At 45.2% G+C, this 17,118-nt stretch overlaps 1 protein-coding gene across 5 annotated transcripts; it reads left to right on the forward strand.

The window, feature by feature from the left end:
• The first annotated feature begins 3,961 nt into the window (after window positions 1–3,961).
• Window positions 3,962–17,112, forward strand: st3gal8 (ST3 beta-galactoside alpha-2,3-sialyltransferase 8). 5 transcript variants are annotated; one of them, XR_014569609.1, is made up of 9 exons: window positions 3,962–4,179; window positions 4,523–4,664; window positions 5,001–5,199; window positions 6,540–6,730; window positions 7,619–7,798; window positions 11,399–11,444; window positions 11,765–11,884; window positions 16,287–16,418; window positions 16,677–16,813. XR_014569609.1 is itself a non-coding variant. In XM_083770814.1 (8 exons), exons 1-8 carry the CDS (start codon window positions 3,969–3,971, stop codon window positions 16,848–16,850), a joined length of 1,263 nt encoding a protein of 420 aa, XP_083626940.1. In that variant the 5' UTR covers window positions 3,962–3,968; the 3' UTR covers window positions 16,851–17,112. The 5 variants fall into 5 exon arrangements, 1 of the variants encoding a protein (XP_083626940.1); XR_014569610.1 differs by lacking the exons at window positions 16,287–16,418; window positions 16,677–16,813 and adding an exon at window positions 12,733–13,058 and having other exon boundaries at window positions 11,765–12,150; XR_014569611.1 differs by lacking the exons at window positions 16,287–16,418; window positions 16,677–16,813 and adding an exon at window positions 12,733–13,058 and having other exon boundaries at window positions 11,765–12,112.
• Window positions 17,113–17,118: the final 6 nt, after the last annotated feature.

A 17,118-nucleotide genomic window follows, 5' to 3' on the forward strand; every position in this document is an offset into this window, starting at 1 on the left:
TTTTTTCTTTTGAGAAGGTGATATTATATTATTATTATTATTATTATATTATTAAATATTGTACTAAAAAGGCTCCACTACAACCCGCAACCCCAGGTTACACACAGGCACTTATGGGACAATAAGGGGACAACCCCAGGTTACACACAGGCACTTATGGGACAATAAGGGGACAACCCCAGGTTACACACAGGCACTTATGGGACAATAAGGGGACAACCCCAGGTTACACACAGGCACTTATGGGACAATAAGGGGACAACCCCAGGTTACACACAGGCACTTATGGGACAATAAGGGGACAACCCCAGGTTACACACAGGCACTTATGGGACAATAAGGGCCCAGGGGACAACCCCAGGTTACACACAGGCACTTATGGGACAATAAGGGGACAACCCCAGGTTACACACAGGCACTTATGGGACAATAAGGGCCCAGGGGACAACCCCAGGTTACACACAGGCACTTATGGGACAATAAGGGGACAACCCCATGTTACACACAGTCACTTATGGGACAATAAGGGGTATTAATGAAGTCAGGGACAAGGAACAGGACACTCTGGGCATGGGCAGAGTCCATGACCATGACAGTGTCGTCGTCGTCCCCCTGCCAAGGGTCGGCTCGCCAAGCAGCTCGGGAGAAAAAGAAAAAAAACACCACTGGAGGGGCCAAGCAGGGGGAACCTCTGGAGAATCGGTGTGTGCGTGCATGCGTGCGTGCATGCGTGCGTGTTGCGTGCAAGTGTGTGTGTGTGCGTGCGTGCGGCTACAGCACAGTAGGTGGGCTGTAAAGCGGATGTGAACACAGAGCAGTAAATAGAGAACAGGTTTTCCACAGTTACTGCAGAAAGCCTGCTGACGCCAGTTTACCTTTAATGTTCTGAGACACACACGCATGCACACACACACGCACACACAGGCCTGACGTCACATCCTGTGGTTATAGAGGTCAGCTGTGTTGTGCTGCAGTGATGCCACTCCATTCTGACCAGCACAGGCCTTTATAGATTAGAAATATTGTGTGTGTGTGTGTGTGTGTGTGTGTGTGTGTGTGTGTGTGTGTGTGTGTGTGTGTGTGTGTGTGTGTGTGTGTGTGTGTGTGTGTGTGTGTGTGTGTGTGTGTGTGTGTGTGTGTGTGTGTGTGTGTGTGTGTGTGTGTGTGTGTGTGTGTGTGCGTGCGTGCGTGCACTGTGTGTGTGTTGCGTTATAAGGCATAGCAGGGGTGACCATTTTCTGGTTCCCTCGATCCAGACCCCATTCATTTTTCCCATAGATATTTCCAAAAATATATTCATATCAATTAATTCATTTATGTACATGTAAACATTGTGATGTTGCTGAGGATAATATTTTTACATTATTTTATTTTTTTTAAATAAATAAAAAGGAACAAATGAAAAAAGTCCCTCAGGCCCCCTCACACATTAGAAAGGCATCAGTCACCAGAACCAAGGCAGACGGGGCCTTGTGTGTGCAACTGTGCATGCGTGCGTCCTTGCTTGTTAGTTAGAGGGAGAGAGAGAGAGAGAGAGAGGACATGTGTGAAACATTTGTGTGAGCAACCAGTTTTGTGTGCGTTGCAACTTGTTGTTGGTTGTGTGATTGCTTTGCAAGAGGTTCAACTTTAATCGCAAGCAATAAGTACAAATTGTTGCACCACAATCAGCATGTGCTGACCTGCAACGGGGCGATCCAGACTGCTGCCATTGTGCTCTGCAACGGTTTTGTCATGCTGCGAATCGTTGGTCCAAACTAGGCTTTGTGTTCAACAATGCAATCCATAATAAAAGGTCACAGAGTCACCAATAATCAAACCCCCTCACCTCCCCTGTATAGTAGCATTTATCTCCATGCATTTGATGTATTACCTCGTGTTCCTACACAGTACCATCCTTACTGTAAATCGCTCTGCATTAGGAGCATCTGCTAAATCACTAAATTGTAAATTGCCTGTCAGTGTGTGTGTGTGTGTGTGTGTGTGTGTGTGTGTGTGTGTGTGTGTGTGTGTGTGTGTGTGAGGGTGTGTGTGCGTGTGTGCGTGCGTGTGTGTGTGTGTGTGTGTGTGTGTCAATAAGGACTGTGGAATAACAGTGACTCAGAGAAACACAGACCGAGAGAGTGAGAGAACTGCTGTGACTTTAAATACTGTTTTGGTGCTAACGACCTGCTGAATCATTGTGTGTGTGTGTGTGTGTGTGTGTGTGTGTGTGTGTGTGTGTGTGTGTGTGTGTGTGTGTGTGTGTGTGTGTGTGTGTGTGTGTGTGTGTGTGTGTGTGTGTGTGTGTGTGTGTGTGTGTGTGCGCGTGCGCGTGTCTCACTGATTTACCTACTGGTAGATAGCCTAACTTATATATAATCACCATCTCAGCTTTCTTACTCCTAATGTCTGTCTCTCCTACACTGTCTCTCTCAACTGTCCGACTGTCTGTCTGTCTGTCTGTCTGTACTAAACTATCACTCTTGTCTCAGCTGAGTTTTAACTTCGTTAGGTTACCGGTAAGTTAACTTTCTGGAACACACCAAAAACACAACACAAGAACAAGGATAGAGAGAGATAAAGTACAGGAAGAGAGAGAGAGCAGGAAATGAAAGAGAGAGAGAGAGAGAGAGAGAGAGAGAGAGAGAGAGAGAGAGAGAGAGAGAGAGAGAGAGAGAGAGAGAGAGAGAGAGAGAGAGAGAGAGAGAAGGCAGGGGAAGAGACAGTGGGGCAAAAATAAGAGGGGAGGAGAGAAGGGGGTATAGGGTGACATACTGAGAGTCATGGTGTGTGTGTGTGTGTGTGTGTGTGTGTGTGTGTGTGTGTGTGTGTGTGTGTGTGTGTGTGTGTGTGTGTGTGTGTGTGTGTGTGTGTGTGTGTGTGTGTGTGTGTGTGTGTGTGTGTGTGTGTGTGTGTGTGTGTGTGTGTGTGTGTGTGTGTGTGTGTGCAGTGTGCATGCGTTCATTCATTTGGGAGTTTTTGTGCGTGCGTTCGTGCATGCTTGTGAGACAGAGGGGGGTTCCGTCCTCAGCGAAAGGAAAGCCCCCCCCCCCCCCCCCCTCCTCAGTTGAATTGACTTTACTCAAGCTTCACTGGAAGGAACTTTAAAAGACATGAAAGACACAATGCTGGCCAAGCCATTAGGTACACACATTTTGCATATTCATTGACATGAGGCGTTGATTTGCAATTCTTCTGTCCCAATCGCAGTGGTTCTCAAACATGTTTTTATCTCAGGTCACCCCTGAAAATAACCTCGGCACAAGGTGACTTCGCAGCGCTCGGCGCAGCGACTCGCTCGCTTTAGCTCGCTCGACAGTGCCTCTCGTGGAACTGTGAAACGTGAAAGGCACAGAAAACGTGAATGGCAATTATTTATTTGACAATTCATCGTCAAGTAAAATGTTATAATCGTGACAGCACGGCTGTGACTGAATGTTGTTATTGGCTGCCGTTCGCAAACTCAATATATACCTTTGTTAATTACAATGAATCATGTTCTGTCTGTCTGTCTGTCTGTCTGTCTGTCTGTCTGTCTGTCTGTCTGTCTGTCTGTCTGTCTGTCTGTCTGTCTGTCTGTCTGTCTGTCTGTCTGTCTGTCTGTCTGTCTGTCTGTCTGTCTGTCTGTCTGTCTGTCTCTCTTTCAGACCAGGGCTGGGGGTGTGGCCTCTGACAGGAAGACGACAACATTTCCTGTTTTTTTCCCCATTGTGTGCTTTCCTGTGGCCTAGGGTTGACGTGCAAGCACACGCAGGCACACACACACACACACACACACACACACACACACACACACACACACACACACACACACACACACACACACACACACACACAGATGTGTGTTGTGGATTGCAGGCTGGATGGAGAGATGAGAGAGGAGAGAAGGATGGATAGATGATAAAGGACCGGAGCTGGCCTCCATCCATCCATCCATCCTTCCATCCATCCATCCATCCATCCATCCATCCATCCATCCATCCATCATGGTGCTCAGGAGGAAGATGTGTGTGGTGGTGGTCGCCACGGCCATCCTCTTCCTCATGATAGCGAGCCAGACCATAAGCCCCTCCCTCTTCCTGTCCCTGTCCCTGTCACTGGCCACGCCCGCTGGCCAGGCCCCCCCGGCCAGCAGGACCACCCCCCAGCCACTAGGACCCAGCGGACACCCTGGACCCAGCCTGCCCCACAGACATGGTAAGACATACTGTAATGACCAGTGGTTCTCAACCCTGTTCATATCAAGGCCCATTGTTTATTCAGCATTTGAGCCACAGACCAACATTTGATGAGATTTATCCTCCCAGACCCAAAACGTAGAATATTTTGTTATCGTTGGGTAAGAGTGTGTCGACAATGCCATGACTTTTATGTGGTACCATAGGAGAGATAACAGGCAAACATCGGTTGACTATGTAGAACAGGAGGAACATAGCTTTAGATTAGAACAATTATGTGAACATCATCATTTGACATATTGTGCATAATGGTTTAGGAAACAGAGCGATATTGAGTGTATATTTTGCTTTATTCCATGCAGACAGCATAGGTGAGGGGGAGAGGGGAGAGGGTCCCGAGGGTGTGGGGCTGGAGGGCGAGGGGTCCCCCTACGCAGAGGGGTCCCAGCCTGGAGGAGAAGCATCTGCAGGGAGGACCAATGACAAAGAGCAGTCTGAAGCAAGGTGAGCACTTCCATGAACACCGCCATGTGAGCTTCACTACAGTCCCATCATCCATGCAGAACCGTCCCAAAATAAATACTGAAACTGTAAAAGATAATGCTGTCAGGTGGAAGCCTCATTTGTCAAAAGTAGCCGATGTATAAGCTCAAATCATGTTGCTTTTTTCTACTTTTGTGTGACACTGTAGTGTGACGAACTAGGACATTAATTCACAAAAAAACAAATGTGGAGATAAGCTGTCTCCACCAGACAGTAAATAACCTTTGTTTGAGTGAAAGAAGTGACATGCCGTATGACTACCACTGAGCAGTTGTTGTGTGTGTGTCCCACTCCCAGCTCCAAGGCAGTGGTGACCCCTGAACCCCCGAGGCCCTCAGGAGCCCAGGGGAGGTCGGACAGGATGTGTGGTTGCACTGAGTCATGTGTTTCTGAGCTGGACGGGTCAGCCTGGTTCAAGCAACGTTTCGACCCCCATCAGCAACCTCTCCTACACAACTCCAACAAGATGGACGCCAGCGCTCTCAAATGGTGGCTGGTAAGTCTGACGGTTAATCTTCTACAACTGGCGGTGGTGTATGGAATAATCCGGTATCTACCGCCATCTATAGACGTAATTTCAAGTCCAACGCTTTGCCGCCATTTGCATCTATATACATCATTTGGTGTTCACGATAGAGGGCACTCTTCTGCAACCTGTGGGTCCCTCTATGGCTTCCAGATCAGAGATGAAAACAAATGATCACCTATCAAATAATATTATAGGATTTCACACCAACAAAATGTCTCTGCTTTCTGTTCCCAGACAGCGTTTTAGGTGAAAACAAGCTATATTCAACGGCCAATAGTTCTAAAGAACGAAACACACTTTTTTCCCCCGAAGAAAGTAGACTCTTGAGTTAACAAAATATGTGTGTGTCAGACACACACACACACACACGAACGCACACACGAACGCACACACACACACACACACACACACACACACACACACACACACACACACACACACACACACACACACACACACAGTACAGTTATACAACTGTGTTTGACGACCATCTTTTGTCCATGTAATGTCAGCGAGGCCTCACAGGATGACAGTTCAGCTTGCGGTGGCAGTTATAGCCAGCTGATAACTATTATCAGCCCTAGGCAGAGAACCACCACCAACAGCCACTACCATGCAAATGTCCTCTTCGGCATGCCAGTTAAAATACTAGATATAATGCTCTCTCTATGACTGTAGGCTGTTATTCAGCGTCCGGTTGCAGTGAAACTTTGCACGCACATTCCAGACCTCACCCAAATTGATAGTGGTACACTTGTGTACTCTCTGTATAGTCATGTGATCAAGACATGTATCTGCCCGAGTTTTTGGATTCCATTCCGATTGACTACGATTGACCTTCAAAGTTTGCATAAGGGGCTGAGGGGCTCGACCGATCGTGAGAAACCTAAACTCCCAGTAGGCCACCTATTCCATGAGAAGAGAGAGGAGACAGAGAGAAAGATTTATCAGGCCATGCCAACAGCTGTTTATTTTCAGAATGTGTCACCTTTTTCCAGCCCTCTTTTTTTTGCTTGCAGTCTGCAGGTCACTTTCATTAAGAAGAGAGAGAGAGAGAGAAAGGGACAGAGAAAGAGAGAGTTGCTGTATACTTAATGATGCTAACAGCGTTGTGAAATGCATTAGTAGATTGCATTTAAAAAGGTGCTGACAGCATCAGCTCGCCTATTCTCCCCTGCCAGCTGGCAGCCAGTGAGGACAGACCAGACCAGCCGAGCCCAGACACGCACGATCAATAGATCAGTTTCTGCTTCTTGGAGCTGACCACCTCCCCTCCCCTCCCCTCTTCTCTTCTCCTCTCCTCTCAGGGTCTTCAGCGCAGTGACGGTCAGACTCTGGAGGAAGTGATGTCAAAGCTGTTCCGTGTCATTTCCCCTCCCAGTGTGGACATTAGGCCCCGCCCCTCCCGTTGCCATAGCTGCGCAGTAGTCGGTAACTCTGGCAACCTGAGGCAGTCGGGACATGGTAGCCTGATTAACACACACAACTCTGTTATCAGGTACACACACACACACACATACACACACACACAAAGGGAAACACGGAAGTGATTTTACTGCCGCTGAAGCGAAAACATAGTGAAACTGACTTACATGGCCGGTTAATACTGATATGAGGTTAGGGGACTTACGTGGCCGGTTATGATTTAGGGTTAGGGTTAGTACTAGTCGGTCAACGCGACCAACGCCTCGTCGAACGCCTCCGCATTTCTGCGTTTCCCAAAGCTAGTCGGCTCAGGCGAGCCTGCTGGCGTGATTGCATTCGACTTAATGACCTACTGATGCTTATCGCTTGATTTTCTAATCTGCTAGTTTTTCTGTGCGGCACAGATTGTCACGGTTGGAGTCAGGAGAGAATGTTCAATGTAGGACCAAATGCAGGATGAGGCAGAGACAGAGCCCAGAAGGTCGTCTCAAAGTGTTTAATAACGCAACAGGAACTAGGAATACAAAATAAACACTGGAAGCCGATAGGAACACGAGGAAAAATACAATAGAACAAAGCCACAATGAATATTCAACTATATATGTTGTGAGGAGAAATATTCCTCACAATGTCTATTTATCAAATACCACTATATTTGCGACCGGAGACATTTGGCACTCACATCACTAGTAGTAATACAAGTACACTCACGCACGCATGCACGGACACACGCATGCACCCACACACACACACACACACACACACACACACACACACACACACACACACACATGCAAACACATACCTCTGTTATCAGAGAGGTACAGACACACACAGTCACACACACATCTGTATCACACACATACTACACATACCTCTGTTATCAGAGAGAAACTCGCACACACACACATGCATCATAGCAAGCTCTCTCTCTCTCTCTCTTTCTCCCTCCCTGTGTCAGGATGAACAAGGCGATAACAGCAGGCTTCGAGCAGGATGTAGGGAACAGAACCACGCATCACTTCCTGTATCCAGAGAGTGCAGTGGACATAGCATCAGGAGTCAGTCTGGTGCTGCTGCCATTTAAACTACGAGACCTGGAGTGGCTCGCTAGCGCCCTCTCTACTGGAGAGATTAAAATGTAAGTTACTCAGACCTGGAGTGGCTCGCTGGCGCCCTCTACTGGAGAGATTAAAATGTAAGTTACTCAGACCTGGAGTGGCTCGCTAGCGCCCTCTCTACTGGAGAGATTAAAATGTAAATTACTCAGACCTGGAGTGGCTCGCTGGCGCCCTCTACTGGAGAGATTAAAATGTAAATTACTCAGACCTGGAGTGGCTCGCTAGCGCCCTCTCTACTGGAAAGATTAAAATGTAAGTTACTCAACCTGGAGTGGCTCGCTAGCGCCCTCTACTGGAGAGATTAAAATGTAAATTACTCAGACCTGGAGTGGCTCGCTAGCGCCCTCTCTACTGGAGAGATTAAAATTACTCAGCTGAGCTAAATCACTTGCTCGCTCGCTCACTATCTCGCTCGATCACTTGCTTGCTCACTCACTCCCTCACTAGTTAATCAAGCATATCGTCGCTGCCAGGGGGAAACCACTTTTCTTTTGGTTTCTGATTCTTTTTTTCTTCTTCATAAATCAACGCTATTGAACACCCTTTACGTCTGTGTGTTGGTTAAGAAAATATTGAACCAATGAAAATGATTAAAAACCGCTTCTGAAGAAATCTCCGAACTCCATTGGCTCCTCAAACTGTCTGTAAAAGCAACTAACTCCACCCCCTCTCTCCCCTGTGGCAGGCTGTAGCAGTCCAGAGACGCACGGTTTCCCCTGTAGTCTGTTATCAAACTTAGCACTGACGCTAAAATCTATCTATCTATCTAGCTTGAATCTATTTCTAAAATCTATGTCGTGTTTTCTGAGGAGAGCAATCTTACAGGAAATTAGTTCATATTGCATTTCTCTCACTAGTTGTACTAAAACAACAACTCCGTCTCCGTGAACCCCTCTTTGCAGAAGTTACTGTAATATTGCTTATTATAGGCCTATATAAGCAGTGTCACGAAGCATCTAGGCATTCTTTCACACGTTGTACGATGGAGGAGAAAACCTTGTATCTCCACTTGAGCTGGATGACACACACACTGACACACAGTAGTACACACTCCACACAGCCGGCCGACCTACGGCCTGGTGGAGCAGGGCTCCACCGGGCGAGTTGCGTTTCCGTCGTGTGCGTCAAACAAATAACCGGGGCAATTTGAATGCAGTCACGCAACGCAACGCGGTCAGTGGAGCAACCCTTCATTAATTAAAAAGGGAACATTCCCTGACGGTGACGGTGACACGACGCTGACGTGCCCGGTGGAGCCCCGGTGTTAGAGTATGGTATAGATCAGGGGTTTTCAACTGATTGTGAACCAGGGACCACCACCCTGACTTAGAATCGTCCCTGGGGACCACTGTTGTGTTGGGTGGGGATATGGGCTAAGATTAGTGCTTTTGTAAGTTAACACTTGCTATGCATCCCATGTGTATACATCCCACTGTTTCTCAACCGTTGACTACTACTGGTAAAATGTCCTAATAATAATAATAACTCAACCAGACAATCCGGTGCACTTCCCCCTTCTTGAGATTCTAACTCCCGTTTTCTGTTGAATTCCTTGAACTCCAAACTTGTCAGTAAATGACTACATGGATGGACTCATCTATAGGTCACCAGGTCATTCAGTTCACGGTTTCTCAACTAGTGGAAAGAACATTTAAAACAAATCAACAAATCTACATCACTAAATGCATGGTCAGGGACCACATGCAATACCTCCACGGACCACCAGTGGTCCACGGACCACCTGTTGAAAACCCATGGTATAGATGCACGTGTTTAGGCTTCGTAGTACTGTGGGGGCCTGCCTGGGGCATGATGGTGGTGACAGTGAGGAGGTGGTTGACTTGGAGGAGGAGGAGGTGGTCTTTATATATTTTATAATATATATATTATAATGTAGCACAATGTTACTTGCAGTACAGTATCAATCCTACTTGTTTTCACCTTAAAGGACAACTTTCATTTTTTTCAACCAAGGTTCATGTTTTAGGTTGTTATTTAGAAAGAGTGTTATTTTCTTTTCATTGGCTGCTTCGTTTTAGTGATTTTAGCTATATTTGACAGGGGGGAGGGGGCATTCGAACATGGGGCTAAATATGTATTTTTTACGAAATAAAGCTGCAAATGAAAAATAATTACATTCATATTTTACTTTCTCTAACAACAACCTACAACATGAACCTTGGTTGAAAAAAACAAAAGTTGTCCTTTAGTGTGCCTTAGTGATTTTCCCATGGTTGTCTAATCACCATGATTTTTGATCATGGTCACTGTAGGACCTAAAGTTACATAAAATGCGCTCACACGCCCTTGATTCATCTGTGTTTTGTTTCGCTATGACTTGACTTTGTTATTACAGTAGATCACATTACACACAAGGGATGTGTATTCAGTTTTTTCATATATCATGTGTAGAATCTCTGGACTTTGTGTCCTGAGCTACTAAACAAATCCCTTTTGTGAAAAACAATGCAGCACTGTCTTCTGTGGCAGGTATAAACATGACATCCATGGACAATGATTTTAGGTCACTGTAGGACCTAAAGTTACATAACGCTCACGCGCCCTTGATTCGTCTGTGTTTCGTTTCGCCCAACACATCGCCCAACACATCCCTGATGTGGATAAAGATAAAGTGGTGATAATATAATGACACATGCAAGTAACTGACAATATACTGTACTAGACAGTACAGTCACAATACCAACTATGATGGGGCAGTATGTATTACCTTTTCTTTTCAGAAAAAATAATCAATTATTTTAATTTTCTTTATTCTTTTTCATTTCCTGAAAAATTTATATTTTGGACTTATGTGATCATCTAAGGTCATCGCCACACGCAAGCGTGTAGCGTGCGGCTTAGATAGTCAGGGGCATGAATGACATGGAGGCGCCGACGATAACGTCTAAGGGCATCACTATGCAGAGCGTGTAGCATGCAGCTTAGATGGTCTGGCCGTGGGAGGATGCCTTTAGAGGTGCCGGCGTGAACATCTAAGGTCATCACTACACGCGAGCGTGTAGCGTGCGGCTTAGATAGTCAGGGGCACGAATGACATCGGGAGGTGCCGGCGTGATCATCTAAGGTCATCGCCACAAGCAAGCGTGCAGCGTGCGCGCTGTGCGGCTTAGATGGTCAAGAGCACGAGACGTGGGCGATGGTGGGATTGCGGGGTTCGAGGGGTTGTGGACCCAGATACTTTGGCTTGGGGGTCGAGGCGTGCGCCGTGCGAAATGTGTAGAAACCCCTCTGGAACCTGCAGAGAAGATGGAGGTAGAAGAGAAAAGGGGAGGGAGGGTGGGTTACTGGAAACTATGCACGCCGCCGTTTTTCAAACTTGTGTTTAAGTACCCAGGGTGATTGGTGAGGTAGGAGTGGTCGGCCTGGTTGGAGGTGGGTGAGTGGTTGGCATGGGTGGCACAGGGTGGAGCTGACGGTGGCAGGAGGGTGGTGATTGGTTGTCTTTTGCTTGGTCAAACCTCCCGAACATCAGTTGTTCCAACTCCATTTCAAAACGTAAACAGCGGTAACTCAACAATTGACTAACCAAAATGATGAAATCACAATATACCAAATCTATATAACATGTACATCATTAACCCTGTTGTTTTCATTTTTAGGACTTATATGAGAGTTAAGGACAGAGTTCAGGCTGACAAAGATAAGGTAAAAAATGACCCTGTGCTTTATAGAGCTTACATTTAGGACTGTAGGATTCATTTACACATGCACTGCACTGTGTGTGTGTGTGTGTGTGTGTGTGTGTGTGTGTGTGTGTGTGTGTGTGTGTGTGTGTGTGTGTGTGTGTGTGTGCGTGCATGCGTGTGCGTGTGCGAGCACATACCATGATTTCGTAAATGTAACTGTAATGCACCTATAATATTTGTGTCCTTTGTGTGTATGTGTGTGTGTATGTGTGTGTGTGTGTGTGTGTGTGTGTGTGTGTGTGTGTGTGTGCGTGTGTGCGTGCACGCGTGCGTGTATAGGTGCTGGTGGTAAACCCAGAGTTCTTTAAATACACTCATGACAACTGGACAGAGCATCACGGGCGATACCCTTCTACTGGACTGCTGGCCATCGTGTTCGCGTTACACATCTGTGACCAGGTGAGGTGACTACTCTATTGTTACACATCTGTGACCAGGCGAGGTGACCACTCTATTGTTACACATCTGTGACCAGGTGAGGTGACTACTCTATTGTTACACATCTGTGACCAGGTGAGGTGACCACTCTATTGTTACACATCTGTGACCAGGTGAGGTGACCACTCTATTGTTACACATCTGTGACCAGGTGAGGTGACCACTCTATTGTTACACATCTGTGACCAGGTGAGGTGACCACTCTATTGTTACACATCCGTGACCAGGTGAGGTGACCACTCTATTGTTACCAGGGGGGCAGTCAGACAGATATTTTGTGAAGCTACTAAGGAAATCGGGATTTCCTGAAAGTTCATATAATGGCCTGTTGTGGCGCTGTCATTGGGCCCAAAAAAACCCATAGCCCCATAGAAGTCCATGTATTTGGGCCCAACTTCACCTAGACTGTATTACCTTAATAAACATGGTCATGAATACTTTCTGCTTCCAGTCACTAGTTTAAAGTCTCATTTCTAATGTCATAATATTCTTTTTGGAAAATTATGGTCCCATTTATAAAAAAAATTACCATAAAGTCGCGTATGTTCTGAGGGGGGTGGCTACCGTTACAGTCTATGATCGGGATTCCCCACCCACTCGAGTCAAAATAAAAACCAACGGAGAAGAAGGGGGGGAAGTCCCGCCTCGTTGTCTGGGCCAGCCAATGGCCAGCTGGGCCCAAACGGATCTAGAAAGATGGCGATGTACAATTCAAGGACTGACAGGCTTCATTTTACGTTCATGTTAGACCCGCGGAACGCTTTGTCCATATTTTTTACAGTCTATGATTGTTACAAATCTGTGACCAGGTGAGGTGACCGTCCTATTGTGGATGTAACTTCACTTCAGATAACTTACGAATAGAATGAACCAATACATTATTATAGAATGTGAATACAAGTGTAGATATAATATTTTATCTTGGCGTTCAGGCATTCTTGGCGTTCATACACATACAATAACAAACCCCCCCCATGGGAAACAGAACTAATAGCAGAGCCCACTGGTGGTGCTGGAGTGGCGGTGGGAGCAAACAGCTGCACAACAACAACAGATACGCAGAAGGAGGGGTTGATCACTTTTTAAATGAATTCTGCATCAATAATAATTGAGATTTTGTGTTTTATTTCTTCTTTTCCTTCACCACAGTGAATCATCTGCCTCCATCCTACCCTGTCCTCTGCCTCCTCTTCTTTCACACCTTCATGTCCTCTTTCACTGCATCCATACATCTCCTCTTTGGTCTTCCTCTACGCCTCCTGCCTGGAAGTTCCAACCTCAGCATCCTTCTACTGATATACTCACTATCCCTCCTCTAAACCATCTCAGTCTGGCCTCTCTGGCTTCATCTCCTAAACATCTGACATGTGACATCCCTCTGATGTACCTGTTCCTGATCCTATACATTCTTCTTACTCCCAGAGATAACATTAGACACTAAACACATTTTAGTCTTTGCTACCTCCAGCTCTGCTTCCCGTCTTTTCCTCTCAGTGCGACTTGTCTATAAACCATACAACATAGCTGTCTGTCTCTAAACCATACAACATAGCTGTCTGTCTCTAAACCATACAACATAGCTGTCTGTCTCTAAACCATACAACATAGCTGTCTGTCTCTAAACCATACAACATAGCTGTCTGTCTCTAGTCTATACCATACAACATAGCTGTCTGTCTATAAACCATACAACATAGCTGTCTGTCTCTAAACCATACAACATAGCTGTCTGTCTCTAAACCATACAACATAGCTGTCTGTCTCTAGTCTATACCATACAACATAGCTGTCTGTCTCTAAACCATACAACATAGCTGTCTGTCTCTAGTCTATACCATACAACATAGCTGTATGTCTCTAGTCTAAACCATACAACATAGCTGTCTGTCTCTAGTCTATACCATACAACATAGCTGTCTGTCTCTAAACCATACAACATAGCTGTCTGTCTCTAGTCTAAACCATACAACATAGAACCATACAACATAGCTGTCTGTCTCTAGTCTAAACCATACAACATAGAACCATACAACATAGCTGTCTGTCTATAGTCTAAACCATACAACATACAGCTGTCTGTCTCTAGTCTAAACCATACAACATAGAACCATACAACATAGCTGTCTGTCTCTAGTCTAAACCATACAACATAGCTGTCTGTCTCTATAGTTTAAACCATACAACATAGCTGTCTGTCTCTAAACCATACAACACATGTCTGTCTATAAACCATACAACATACCGTAGCTGTCTGTCTATAAACCATACAACATAGCTGTCTATCTCTAGTCTAAACCATACAACATAGCTGTCTGTCTCTAAACCATACAACATAGCTGTCTGTCTCTAAACCATACAACATAGCTGTCTGTCTCTAAACCATACAACATAGATGTCTGTCTCTAAACCATACAACATAGATGTCTGTCTCTAAACCATACAACATAGCTGTCTGTCTCTAAACCATACAACATAGCTGTCTGTCTCTAGTCTATACCATACAATATAGCTGTATGTCTCTAGTCTATACCATACAATATAGCTGTATGTCTCTAGTCTAAACCATACAACATAGCTGTCTGTCTCTAAACCATACAACATAGCTGTCTGTCTCTAAACCATACAACATAGCTGTCTGTCTATAAACCATACAACATAGCTGTCTGTCTCTAAACCATACAACATAGCTGTCTGTCTCTAAACCATACAACATAGCTGTCTGTCTCTATACCATACAACATAGCTGTCTGTCTCTAGTCTATACCATACAACATAGCTGTCTGTCTCTAAACCATACAACATAGCTGTCTGTCTATAAACCATACAACATAGCTGTCTGTCTCTAAACCATACAACATAGCTGTCTGTCTCTAAACCATACAACATAGCTGTCTGTCTCTATACCATACAACATAGCTGTCTGTCTCTAGTCTATACCATACAACATAGCTGTCTGTCTCTAAACCATACAACATAGCTGTCTGTCTCTAGTCTAAACCATACAACATAGCTGTCTGTCTCTAGTCTATACCATACAACATAGCTGTCTGTCTCTAGTCTAAACCATACAACATAGCTGTCTGTCTCTAAACCATACAACATAGCTGTCTGTCTCTAGTCTAAACCATACAACATAGCTGTCTGTCTCTAGTCTAAACCATACAACATAGCTGTCTGTCTCTAAACCATACAACATAGCTGTCTGTCTCTAAACCATACAACATAGCTGTCTGTCTCTAAACCATACATCATAGCTGTCTGTCTCTAAACCATACAACATAGCTGTCTGTCTCTAGTCTAAACCATACAACATAGCTGTCTGTCTCTAAACCATACAACATAGCTGTCTGTCTCTAAACCATACAACATAGCTGTCTGTCTATAAACCATACAACATAGCTGTCTGTCTCTAAACCATACAACATAGCTGTCTGTCTCTAAACCATACAACATAGATGTCTGTCTCTAAACCATACAACATACAGGTTCAGGTTCAGGTTTATTTGTCATTTGTATAGATACAGAGTATACATACAATGACATTTATTTTGCTCAGAGCACTCTCAGTCTTACATACACAGGACATAAACAAACATCTATAGTGCAAGAAAAGACAAAAACAGGAAAAGAAGAGTGCAAGTGAAGTGAAGTGCAATACAGTTCAAGGTCAGCTGTTCAGCAGCCTGACTGCCTGGGGGTAAAAACTGTTACTGAGACGGGTGGTACGAGATTTGATGCTCTGGTAGCGTTTTTTGGAGGGGAGTAGTTTGAACAGGGTATTTGCGGGGTGGCTGGTGTCTTCCATACCGTAGCTGTCTGTCTATAAATCATACAACATAGCTGTCTGTCTCTAAACCATACAACATAGCTCTCTGTCCATAAACATTATAACATAGCTGGTCTCACCACCGTCTTGTACGCCTTCCCTTTCATTATTGCTGCTGATACTTTCCTATTACACATCACACCTGACACTTTTATACGTTCCAACCTGCTTGCACTTGTTTCTTCACCTTTTTTCCACACTCTCCATTGCTCAGGAATGTTGTACCCTAAGTACTTAAAGTCATCCACCTTCTTCGCCTCTACTCCCAAACCTCACTGTTCCACTTGGGTTCCTCTCATTCACACACACATGAATTCTGTCTCGCTGTGACTAACCTTCATTCCTCTCCTTTCCAGGACATATCTCCACCTCTCTAGATTAGTCTACCTACTCACTTTCTTTGTTGCCGTTTATAAAAGTTTTGTCAACAAATAGATGCAACAGAAATTCAAATAGATTTTTAATAAACACACAAAATGTATTAATCTTGTAGTGGCATTTGTTTTCCAAAAATAATATTTCCAATCTTTCCAATAGCCACATTCACCAGTTTGAAGCAGGCTTGTAATGACACGTAACTACAGGTGGGCACACTGTATTTGCACATCCAAAGGCAGAAACTGGACCACAGTACTCACAGACAGACTCCACGAGACAGCGCAGATGATGGTAATGGAGTTTAGTGAAGAATGCAGCAGTACAGAAAATGCACACAAAAACGAAATAAAAGTATAGCCCTTTCCTTGCACAAATACAGATTGTCTTCTATCTTGTCTGATAGTGGTACAGGTTCTAATAACAGGAGGAGATGTCAAAAAACACCCGCAAATTACGGTCAAAACTGTTGTGTTCCACGCGTCAATAAATAATATGAATTACACATTGTAACCACTTTGGCTCTTGCAAATCTGATTCACGTGCGTGCAGGTATCAGTGTTTGGCTACGGGGCTGACAGCGAGGGGAACTGGCACCACTACTGGGAGGAGAACCGCTACGCCGGAGCCTTCCGGAAGACAGGAGTCCACAGCGCCGACTTTGAGACCGAGGTCATCCACCGTCTGGCCAAGGAGGGCAAGATCCACCTGTATCCAAGACTGTAGTCTGACTGACCGAGGGACGGACAGACAGACAGACAGCTTGACTGACTGAATAATCTGAATGTGGGTGGAGCCAGGCACCTGTGGGAGGAGTCAAACCTGGTTGCTCTGTATTTTGCTCAATGGCACCATGGATGGGATTTGAACCGGTGCCTCAATAGCACCATGGTGCTCAATGGCACCATGGTGGATGGGATTTGAACCGGTGCCTCAATAGCACCATGGTGCTCAATGGCACCATGGTGGATGGGATTTGAACCGGTGCCTCAAT

The sequence above is a fragment of the Protomyctophum parallelum genome (genome assembly GCF_964188405.1).
Source record: "Protomyctophum parallelum genome assembly, chromosome: 8".
In the NCBI taxonomy this organism is placed as follows: domain Eukaryota; kingdom Metazoa; phylum Chordata; class Actinopteri; order Myctophiformes; family Myctophidae; genus Protomyctophum; species Protomyctophum parallelum.

Bases quoted from the DNA above. Each gene is read 5' to 3' on its own strand.
- st3gal8 (XM_083770814.1), top strand. From the start codon at position 3,969: ATGGTGCTCAGGAGGAAGATGTGTGTGGTGGTGGTCGCCACGGCCATC. The intron at 11,445-11,764 runs GTAAAAAATGAC...GTGCGTGTATAG, and splicing joins TTCAGGCTGACAAAGATAAG to GTGCTGGTGGTAAACCCAGA. The intron at 11,885-16,676 runs GTGAGGTGACTA...ACGTGCGTGCAG, and splicing joins CGTTACACATCTGTGACCAG to GTATCAGTGTTTGGCTACGG.